An 11,600-nucleotide genomic window follows, 5' to 3' on the forward strand; every position below is an offset into this window, starting at 1 on the left:
TGTGCTGTACTTACAAGTGGTTCTTCACTTTGCTATCACTAAAAGGAAGCTCTGAAACATACTGCATTCCATTAACAGAGACAGAGATCCACTTCATCTATATCTATTTGAAAGACATATAAATTTGTGATTTTATAGCTTCTTACTAAACCAACTCTCCCCCATTTACTTATGTGAGCAATTAAGGTGGCAGCCTACAACCCAAGACAAGGAGTAGACCTACAGCAGCCTCCTGATTTATGCAAGTCTTTCCCTAAGTCTAGCACAGTTTTCTTTTTATATAGGTGAATGCATGTAGATGCCAACAGTTCCGTTCTACTTTACCTGGGCGCTCTCTGAAAAGAAGTCACTACAATGCTAATGGCACTTGGTGCTCACTGAAGCCTCAATTTCTCAACTTAGTTTGTGTTCAATTAGTAGAAAGAATTTTATCTTAAAACAAGGAAACAAACAAACAAGGAAGCAAACAAAAAAACCCACCTTTTTCCAGTTTGTCATGGTGGCAGATGCCTTTAATCCCAGCACTCAGAAGGCAGAGGCAGGCAGAACTCTTGTGTTTGAGGCCAGCCTGGTCTACAGTTTCAGAACAGCTAGGGCTACACAACACAGAGAAACTGTCTCAAATCTTCTGTATATTGGTGTTTTGCCCATATGTCTGTACCACATGTACACTCAAGGATGTAGAAGAGGACATAGGATGCTCCAGAACTGGAGTTATAGATAGTTGTAAGCTACAGTGGGAGTTCTGGGAATCAAACCTGGGTCCTCTGGAAAAGCAGTCCGTGTTCTTCACAGCTGAGCCATCTCTCTAGCACCAGAATTTTATCTTAGCTTATGTCCCTGAACCTAGCCAATTGTAATGTAAAATCAGGAGACACTTCAGAAGGGACAAGGAATCCACCATATTTTACTGCTAACTTTTTATTCTTGAAGGTAAGCAAATTCATCAAATCTTTTATATTATAGAGCCTGGTAACAATAAATTGTTTCAGAATGAGAACTACCTTCAAATGATTTAAAATCAGTTTTTAAATTAACAAACATTTATTTTTTGTTAAATCCTACATGTATTCGTGTGGGTTTGTGTGTGTGCGCGTGCACGTATGTGTGCTGGGTATACAGAACCCAGACCTCCCCGTGAGCTGTGTGTTCATGTCCCTCTTGCATTATATATCACACTGTGATTCTGTAAACCATCCTCATTTTATATGGATACTAGCGCACAAAGGCAGGCACACAGGATGAGAAATCAGCTTTCTTTCTTTCTATCTATTTCATGAGCTTTATGAGGAGGAGTACGCTTATAAAAGAGCTTTTCAATTCATAGTCTCTATACTTTTTACAGTTCTTGAAAATAAAATTCCAACAGGATTGTTTAGCATCACAGGACATCAGAATTTTACGTATTTGGAGAAACACAAGATGCAAAAGATAATAAAGATGACCCACAATGTGGTTGTGGGTAAGTGGTGTGTGTGTACGCATGTATGTATGTATGTATGTATGTATGCATGTATGTATTATGTATGTATGTATGTATGTATGTATGTATGTATGGACTTTGGAGTACTGAAGACTGAACTCAAGGTCTCACACAAGCTAGACCAGCACACTACTACTGATCTGAATCCAGCCCAAGTGTTACATGTATTTAACACAATACAACAAATATTGGCTGATTTCTTTCTGCTTTTTTGAACTTGTAAAATTAAAAGAGATCCTTCAGAAGGGACAAGGATCCACAATAACTCACTGCTAAGTCTTAAGAAGTTTTACCTTTCACAAACTAATAGCTGACTATAGACAAAGCAAGAAAAGAAACAAATGGAACCAAACATTTCTGGCATATAACAGAACAACAACAAAAAATCAGCTCTTGCGATGTTACTCACCCTGTTTGTTGCTAGCAAGAGCTTCTCCAAGTATCTCAACCACTCAAAAATAAACTCAGCCTTCTGAACTTCCCCTAGTTGATTGGATGCTTCTTCATTGAGCAGCAAGCTGTGAGCTAATTCCATTCCTTGCAGCAAATTCTCTTAGCTGGTCACAAGTCTTCTCATGTATTGCATACACCTAAGGAACCAAGCCTGTGATGGAGAAACAACACGCCTTGAAAGGTGAGTAAAAGGAAGGTGGTGAGAACGCTGAAGATTCTGACGAGAAGTAAAAGCACAGCTAAGCAGAGCTTTAGAACCGCTGCAGGTCAGTCCCACAAAGGTCCCAATAGTAATAGTAGTTCCAGTTAGCTGACCCAAATCCATCTTCCCACTCAGTGTCTACTTTCAAAAGGACAGACAGGCCAAACAGGGCAGACTGTCAACAGGCAAATAAACAAAACAAAACAAATCACTAAAACCAAGAGATAACCCACTTATATCCTCCAAGTTTTAGGGTCAGCTAATAAGTGCCTATGTTAGACTTTCAGCATCCATGGCATCCTTGTATTAAATGTGTCACAGGTATTTAACAAGTGAATGAATATCTAGGCACACTACTGAAATCCTGTAGTGACGCTGACCACGGCCTAGGTCTCTGGTGTGGGTCTCCAGAGTGTCTGCTCTTGTCTAATGAAGAACCACTTGCCTCTTCAGGGGTTTAGTGTCATCCCCTGTCCCCAAGCAGGGTCACCTTAGCTGAGTTTAGTTGTGAAGAAACATTTTTTTCTGACAAGTCAATCGACCAACCATCAAACAAACAAACCATTCGAGAGCCAGAGAGAGGGGTGAGAGGTCAAAGTGTTTGTCACCAAACCTGACAGCTTCAGTTCAAATCCCAAGACCCACAGAGTAGGAGAAGACTGACTCCTGCAAGTTGTCCTCTGACTTGTTTACAAATATGATCGCACATACACACATACCCCACTAAAATTAATTTTATTAAAAATACTACTGCTCCAGTGTGAAGACACAAGCATCTAGTCCAGCCACTGAGGCAGCTGACAGAGTAGGACCACATGAGCCCAGGAGCCTACCTAGGACCTCTTTTAGGAACCAGTGTCACAGCAGCTGTAGGAGAAGCAGCTATCATCAATAACATGAAGTATATGTGAGGTAGCATACACAGAAGATGACTTCTCTAATGCATCAAAAAGAATCAAATTAAATAGTTAAGAAGATTAAAGTTGACTGCTATAGGTAATTAAAATATATAAAAATGCATGCCTTATTGTTCACTAAGCAAACTAATTATTTTAATGGAAACGCCAGTAAGATATATAAGAAAACCAAGTGTGAGATGTAGGATGGTTTTTATGTTTATTTTTTCCCTTTCTGAGTGATTCCTAGTATAACATACTTACACTACCATATCATCATAATTACTAGGTATCTGAAGGTCCCTTAAAGGCTTGAGTGAATTCCCACACCTTATCTTACTTTCGTTAGCTGCTTGGAACCCATGTCTAGATTCCAGGACAAGTCCCTGATGAGAAAACTACCTGTGTCTGGCTCTGTCGCCTCACATCTGTGCTCTAGTCATCTGGGTGACTTCTTCCCAATCCGTACTGCCAAGGTGCTTAACACTGTCTATGTAGGATGCGGCACCCAGAGCCACTCAAAAACAAAACAAACCCAACTTAGTTTTCCAAAGTGTCACTTTTAAGGGGCAAAGAATGATGCAAACACCAGGTATGGTGGTGTGGTGGGTGGCCCCACTACTTAGGAAGCAGAGGCAATAATAGTTCAGGATTATCTATCCGTAGACACACAGGTGAGCCAAAGCCACCCTGGGCTATATCAAATCCTGTTTACAAAAAATAAATAAAAAAAATAAAAATAAAAACAGAACCAACCAAAAGATCGATATAAACAACGCTGCTAAGAATTAATTTTTACAGAAATAACATGAATTCTAGCTTTCCTTTCTTAAAATACCTAAATGGCTCAGCGTGAACCTGCCACACAAGTGTGATGATCAGAACCAGGATCCTAGAACCCATCCTTGTAAATGCTAGGTGGGCTTGGGGACCTGCCTACCATCCCAGCATTTGGGGGAGGGAAGTGGGATCCTTGGAGCAAGCCAGACTAACTATATAAGGCACTCTGGGTTCAACTTACAGACCATGCCTCAGTGGATAAGGTGGAACATGACTGAAGAAGATTCTTGAGGTCAGCTCCCAGCCCCCACAGGCATGCTCAGGTATTTGCCTGCACAGCCCCCTCACACATGCTCCCCAAATCCCAAACATGCTTATATGTATGCACACCACACACACAAGGAAAAAGAATTATAAAATGAACTGGCTAAAATATTCACAATTAAGGACAGAATTTAAAAATGCTAGAGAAAGAAATACTTTCTCATAAGAAACTTAAGCATACTGTACTTTTGTCCTTAATATCTAAGACTCTAGAGGAAAAATAACCTTAGTGCACACAGAGATGATCTTATAATCACCAGGGTAAATGACAATCTAAGAATCAAATTACCCTTTCAGGAGGTTAAGAGTACTGCTGAAAAGACATTTTTTTTTCCTTAGACAGCAGCAATATTGTGGTGTAAAATGATCTATCAAGAAGCAAAATAGCTAATACAATGAGATAATAAATAATTCAGCAGAAAAGCTGGAGCCCATAAGCAGGGCACAACGTTCCCACTCGTGCCTTCCATGCAGCCCTCATGTCAGCCTCCCTCAAAGGCGGCAGCAGCTCCTGCGGCATCCCTTCCCACCTCCAGCCACCTGAGGGCTGCACACCTGCGCTCACTCGCTCGCTCACAGTGGGATGAGCAGACACACTGCAGACAGAGGATCCGACCTCGAGTCTGGCTTTTAGGAGGATGTCTACGGATGCAGAGCTGCCTCCTTTAAATTTTAATACAACCGCACTCTCCATACACAGAGGAACTTCGCTGCCCTAATTTTTCTCTTCCACTCATCCTCTGTGGAGACTATGAACTGATTTATCTACTAAAAGTGAACATATGCAGTAATGTGTTTAGACATGCGCTTCCTTTCTGACATGAGGCCTGCTATGCTATCTAAGCGAATCTTAAATGTGTGATCCTACTTTCACCTTTTGGGGAGCTGGGACGAGCCAGGCAGCAGCACACCTGGCTCAGATCTATTTTTCAAAGTACAGTTAGTCGTTGCTTGAAAAGAAAATGACTTCCTTAACTGCTGCTCCGACTCTAATGCCAGCAGCAAGGTCAGCGGCTGCCAATATTTATAATCACTTACTATGGTGGCAACTAAGTGTGCAATATTCATTTTCTAAAATAAAGCTTGCTATTTCTTAAATAAAGCTTCTTGATCTTCCTATAATTGACCTTTTATCGCCTGTTTCTCAACTGAGAGCTCCTGTATAATTAAAAATAAGATCCACACTTCCTATTCCAAGAGGGAAAAACCAAGCAAAGCTATACTAAAATCAATGAAAAACATCCAGCTGTGTAAATCAAATTCCTTGGCTCAATGTCCAGCATCTGGAACTCACAATCTTCTGGGCTTGGGCAGCTCCATTTCTCTAGCTCTGCCACCTATAACACACACACACACACACACACACAGTCACACACACACACACACACAACCCTTGTCTCACAGGCTCACACCAGCTTAGTAGTCACCCCATGGTCCTGGCATCCTTAATATGCTGGGGTCTGTAACAGAGACTGTACCTTCACCAATGGCCTCCTAACCTCTCTTCAGGGACTCTGACCTGCTACATGGTGTCAAGCCTCAGATTCTCCACATAACCCCTCCAGTCCTTTACCTTCATGCCTCTAAAACCAGTACCACAGAGGACACTTATACCTCACTATGGTCAGCTGCCAGTTTGAGATGCAGCCTTAAAGCCCTCCGAACCACAGCTTCTGTGTGCCGACCCTAAGGAAATATTCCCCAGATCACAGATGATTTCTCAGCTCTAGCTAACCAGCATCTATTGTCCCAGTAAATCAAAGGTGTAATTTTCATACATTCTTAATTGAAATATATCACATGAATGGCCTTCATAACCTTCAGACATTCTCAAACTTCCCTCTGAGGTTTCAGAAGCCAGGCCTCCGCTATCTGCATTCCTGCCAGCATTCTTATCTCCCAAGCTCCCAAACCAGTTCTTTAAAGGAAACACTCAATGGCTTTTCCAACCCAAGGTCCCAAATACTCACAAAACAGTCAAAGGCGTAAAAGACCACACTGCCAAGTCCTTCCAGCAACGTCCCACCCTCTGGTACCAATGTCTGTCCTAGTTTACCTTCTGTTGCTATGATAAAACACTGACCAATGCTGGACAGTGGTGCCCAGAACTCTGGAGGCAGAGGCAGGTGGATCTCTGTGAGTTTGAGGGTAGCTTGGTCTACAGAGCCAGGTCTACAGTTCTAGGACAGCCAGGAATACATAATGAAACCTTGTCTTGAAAAACCAAACCAAACCAAACCAAACCAAACCAAAATCAACCAGAACAAAATAAAAACTACTGACCAAAACCAACTTGGAGATAAAAAGGTTTATTTGTTTCATCCTTCCATCGATGACCGTCACTAAGGGAAGCCGGGGCAAGATAAAGTTGGGAACCTGGAGTTGAAAACTGAAGCAGACCATGGAGGAACACCGCTTACTGGCCTGCTCAGCTATCTTTCTTATACAAGAAGGCCCATGTGCCTAGGGATAACACTGCCCGTAGTGCATGGACCATCTACATCAGTTAGTAATCAGGACAATTCTTCAGTTGAGGGTCCCTATTCAGGCGAGTCTAGTTTCTGTCAAGTTGAAAACTAACTGACTCACACTCTCTGTAGCTCACCAAAGCAGCTATTTTACAGACCTGTGGTGCGGTAATATAATAGAATGTAATAAAATATGATGTGTCTATTATAATAGACAAAGACAAATCTGCCTTTAGGCTGGGGTATATCTCATGGTAAAGCCCTTACACAGCAGGCATGAGACCCTGGGTTTAATCACCAGCAAAGAAGGAAGTAAAGAAGGAGGGACCTTGAGAGACAGGAGCTAAAACACTGTTTACATAGAAGGAAGTAGCATCTCTGTCCATCCAGTTTCAATGTCTGTGCTCCTTAGCTACTCTATACGGTTTCTAATGGCTGCTGTGGATGACAGTGCCTACCACAGCTGCTGAGGCATCTTATAAAACTTACAGCCAGCTTTTCCTTCCCTTCTCTTTACTCTGCTCTATGTCCAGCACTCTGAAGCTTTTCATTAACGTGCTAAGTTCTTCAAAGACATCACTTCCAGAGAGTCTTCTCAACCTGGATGGAAAGTCGCAAAGTACTGAAAGTATTACTTCGGCTTTGGTTATTATTTCTTTTAAAAAAAATCATTCTCTATTCTACATACCAAACTCTCCCATCTCATTTTGGAATGGAAGACTGCATCTGGACATCCAAGAACCCAAAGGCACAAAGGTAAAAGAAGTTTCCTTGTCTGCATCTCCCCCAACAGTCCTCTAAATGTCACAATGTACAGTATTTGGTACCTAGTTGAAAGTCTAGTATCAGAAAGTAAAAATACCAAGCAGTCTAAACAACAATTCATTGTTTGAGATCTCATAACTTGGACATAATCCCTCAGTGCCTATTCATTCCATTTTGACATGATTAATAATCCAGCTATCTCAGTTTTAGCCAGAGTAGAATAGCATACTACATTAAATGTGAAAGGGCAAACCTCCTGAGAGCCGGAATAATCCAGAGCAGGCAGCTAACAGTGATGAAATAAATGGAACACCTCAATAGAGCTATCTTTAAAAGCAGAGAAATAAGGCACTGTCGAGAACACAAGATGCCATCAATCCCAAGCACAGCAGAATTTGCAAGCTAGGACAGGAAATCTTATTCACTTTTCAAAAAAAAAAAAAAAACTGTCCTTTTATTTGGTGCTTGCACAATCTGCCACCCCGAACTTCCTTGTTTCACTGTTAGATGCAGTTTGCTTTAGATCCCCCATCCCCCACGGCTCTCAATCTTGTTAACACTCACAGACTCACCCTTTACCAACAGTCCAGTTCATCTCCACGATTCCAGTTCCATGGTTCTACATCATGGCCAAGATGCATGATGGCTCCACTTATAATTCATAACTTGGACAGAATACCCAGCACAGAACTCCGCACATAGCTCATCTCTTGGAGCCGCACCACCCTGAGGGCTTTCCTGGCAGACTCTGCTTCTCACTCCCTGTTTCACTCACTCTTCATTTTACAATGACAGCTTCTTGGAATAACTCCTTATTTCTCCGCCTTCCAGCAGCTATTGTCATGGCCCACCCATTTCACAGAGAAAATATACCACCTATTGTATCAAACCTCCATACTGACATGGGAAGCCCTCTGTCACCAAACTGTTATCTCTACATCATATATATATATATATGTATATATATATATATATATATCTCAAATATATGTATATATTTGATGTAGAAATATATAATAATATAACAAATATATATATTTGATGTAGAAATAAATATGTATGTACATGTACATATATATGTTTGTACACACACACACACACACGCACACACACATGACACATAATGACTACAAATAGCACCTTAATCAGTTCAAGCCTTGCTAACAAATGAGTTTAACAAAAAAAACATTTGAAAGATTTTTGGACTTTGGAATTAAGATTGAGAGAATCTGTACCTATACAGATGCTTTAAAAAAAAACATAATTCTGGACACACATCCAATTTCAGTAGGCTGAGTATTTGTTCAGAGTTCTAATAGCTCATTCTGTTTTACACTTGATCCTTAAAAGGCCAAGAAGCAATTCAATTTGATTCTTGCTATAGAAACACCTTCCCCATTTCAGGTCTACACTGACATCTCAATATTTTACCTGATCTAGTAATCCAATACTGTCATTAGCCATGCTTAAAAGAAAAGCTTGGGGCAAAGCTAACTTATGATAGATATCATGAATGTTATGTTAAAAAGAGCGGGATGAGGCTCAAGGCCCTGAACTTGATTCCTAGTATGAAGGAGGGAGAGATGGAGATTGATGCTTAAATTAAAAAAAAAAAAGCAACCAGAAACATATAAAAAATATCCTCACTTTTTTCACTCCCAAGAGTCCAACACTGCTGAAATGATATAACCACAAACTAGGCAGAAAAGCCATGCCTCTCATAACACTACACTGGATCTAGAATTCCAAAGAATCCTCAGAAGGGATTCTAAACATCATTAAATAGGTTATCAGGTAATTAGAAGAGTTGAATCTAGACTATTCAGAAGTTAACCCCTTAGTTTATTCCTAAGAAAGGCTAATGGAGGTTGGTAGCAACTGCCCTCTTAAAAATTAAGCTGCAAAGAATGGAGGGTGGAAGATAAAAACGCACAGGACAAAGACAAGGGACCTTAATTTTCCCCACAGAGAGTACATTCATTAGTTTACATTGATGGTGTTAAATTTAGATAATAATTAAGAAAAGTTAAAGGTACTTTGGGATTCTGGGGAGATGGTTCAGCAAGTAAGAAGGCTGGCTGGGCAAAAATGAAGGTCCGAGATCAAACCCACAAAAAACGTGGGTGAAGGCAGGCTAAAGCTTCTAACTGCATTGCTGTGTCGGGCAGAAAGACTGCTAGGGCTTTTTCCAGGTTTAAGGAGAGACCCCGCTTCAAAAAAGGAGAAAGTGAGAATAGGGCACCTGACCTCTGCACAGTCACGGGTGCAAGAGCTTTTACATAAATGTGCACGTTACTACCACCACCACCCCATTATTTTGGAACTCTGTATTTTTCTGTTACTAACATCAAACACCAGAATAATTGAAGTAAAGGTGACTTAATCAAGGATTCATAAAGAGTACCAAAAGTTAAAGCCAGGAGTTTATTCCTGACCTACAAGTTATCTATGTAAAATAAGTGCATTCCACAACAAACGCACTCTCCAATAGTCTCTGCCCCTTAGTAAAACTGCCTCCTTGCTTTCTGGTGTGTGTGTGTGGTTTTTGAAACTAAGTTAGCCGATGTGACTCTCTCTACCTAAGCCTAGGTTGGCTGGAAACTCTCCTTTTTTCTGCCTCAACATCCTAAACACTAAAACTACAGTTGTGCAATGCTAAGCCTGGCTTTACTTGTTTTTTGTTTGTTTGTTTGTTGTTTTGGTTTGTTTTGTTTGGCTCTAAAACAAGGCGAATATTAGTTTGGATGCTTACTAAATCTCATTCTCTGCCCCTGTGTGTTAGCACGCCCCGTAAATTTCAACACTCTGGAGGCAGAGACAGGTTTGAGACCCCGTCTCAAATAAATAATCAAACCTCATACTCAGACATTGTTTCTAAGACGTTTGGGAAATAAAACCAGACAACCCTGCGCTAATGACTCTTTCTCTAACTTAAGTTAATCTCCCAGCATTGTTTGTTAAAGTCCTGAACTGCATAGGGCTTTTTTTTTTCTTCCTTAAACTTCTCGTTATCTCTAGGCTCTTAAGTTCCTTTAGGGCGACTAGCATTTTTATAATCCACCGCACAACCCAAAGGACAGCAAGCCATCTGATTTGTCTGACTTGACAGTTCAAATTCCCTTAACTTGCCAGACGTACACGTTATGGGTATTAAGTACCATAAGGTGCTTTACGAAGTTCCTAAAGATTTGCAACCACCTGAGACGATGATCTCTTGCTAGCTGAAAAGTCAAATAAGCAAATAAATGAAAATAAAAACAAATGTTTCCACCGACTTCGCAGACGCCGCGGGCGAAGGCTTTCCTTCTTAAGAAGACCAGGAAACTTCTGGCAACAGAAGGCAATGTCCACTCTCTGTTGCTGGGGGCCCGACCCGGTGCTGCAGGGCGGGTCCCCAGCCGCGGGGCAGCCGACCTGGTCCCCGACTTTCCGCTCCCGCGTCCCGGCCCCGCAGCGGCCGACCCCGCCTACCTGTTGTACTATGGGGAAACGCGCCACGCCGCAGTCAGCCCCCGTGTCCCGACTGTGCCTGCAGCCAGGACCCCGTCCCCCTCGGCTCGGTCCCACCCGGGCCGGGTCCTCAGCCTCTGCACCGCGCCCACCCGGGTCCCGCGCCACCCGGCTCCAGCCGCCCTTCCCCAGCCCCTAAGCACGCCGCCCCCAGCCTCCAATCCGCGTCTCCCGACTTGCCTGCAGAGACGCCCTGAGCTCACACCTGTCCCGGCTGTGCCACGTTACCGGCTCCGCGACAGCACAGCAGCACCCGGCTCACCGCCGGCGACTGCAGAGCGGGAGGGCGGGCGGGGCTGACAGCGCGGCGGGAGCGGCCATTGGGAGCGCCCGGCCCCTCCCGCGCCCAGGCTGGCCAGCCGCCCGCCGAGCCAGAGAGCGCACACTGTGGCAGGCATCACTACTCCACCGCCGAGAGAGCGATGGGAGAGCCTGAGACCGAAGTCACTTCTAGGACAACGTGCTCTCTGGCAGTCCGGAGATTCCGGCCACAACTATTTTTTGTCTATTTTTGTCGCCAGCCAGAATCTACACTTGCGGCTTAGAAGGCAGACACTTCAGGAGCCTGGAAAAATTCAGGCAAGGCCGGAGCTGAAGGAGGATAAGATGGAATCTTACCCGAGGAAGGGAACCTAAAGAACCTTGAAGGGGACCTAAGTGTAAAAGGACTATATGAAGATCACACGCGGAGTCCGTGACTCTGAGTCAGATGTGTTTTT

At 42.8% G+C, this 11,600-nt stretch overlaps 1 protein-coding gene across 2 annotated transcripts in view; it reads right to left on the reverse strand.

Moving 5' to 3' along the window:
• Heatr5a (HEAT repeat containing 5A) overlaps positions 1-11,179 on the reverse strand; it is a 98,476-nt gene extending 87,297 nt beyond the window's left edge. Inside the window, exons 1-2 of one of the 2 annotated variants that reach the window (XM_028757465.1) lie at positions 11,062-11,179; positions 1,893-2,087 (exon numbers count right to left, since the gene is read on the reverse strand). In XM_028757465.1, the coding sequence (XP_028613298.1) occupies positions 1,893-2,018 (126 nt within the window). In that variant the 5' untranslated portion in view covers positions 2,019-2,087; positions 11,062-11,179. The remainder of the gene's footprint in view (positions 1-1,892; positions 2,088-11,061) is intronic. The other variant, XM_028757464.1, reaches the window with a different exon arrangement.
• Between the last annotated feature and the right edge of the window lie 421 nt (positions 11,180-11,600).

This window comes from Grammomys surdaster, unplaced genomic scaffold, assembly GCF_004785775.1.
Source record: "Grammomys surdaster isolate TR1022 unplaced genomic scaffold, NIH_TR_1.0 126163, whole genome shotgun sequence".
NCBI lineage: Eukaryota > Metazoa > Chordata > Mammalia > Rodentia > Muridae > Grammomys > Grammomys surdaster.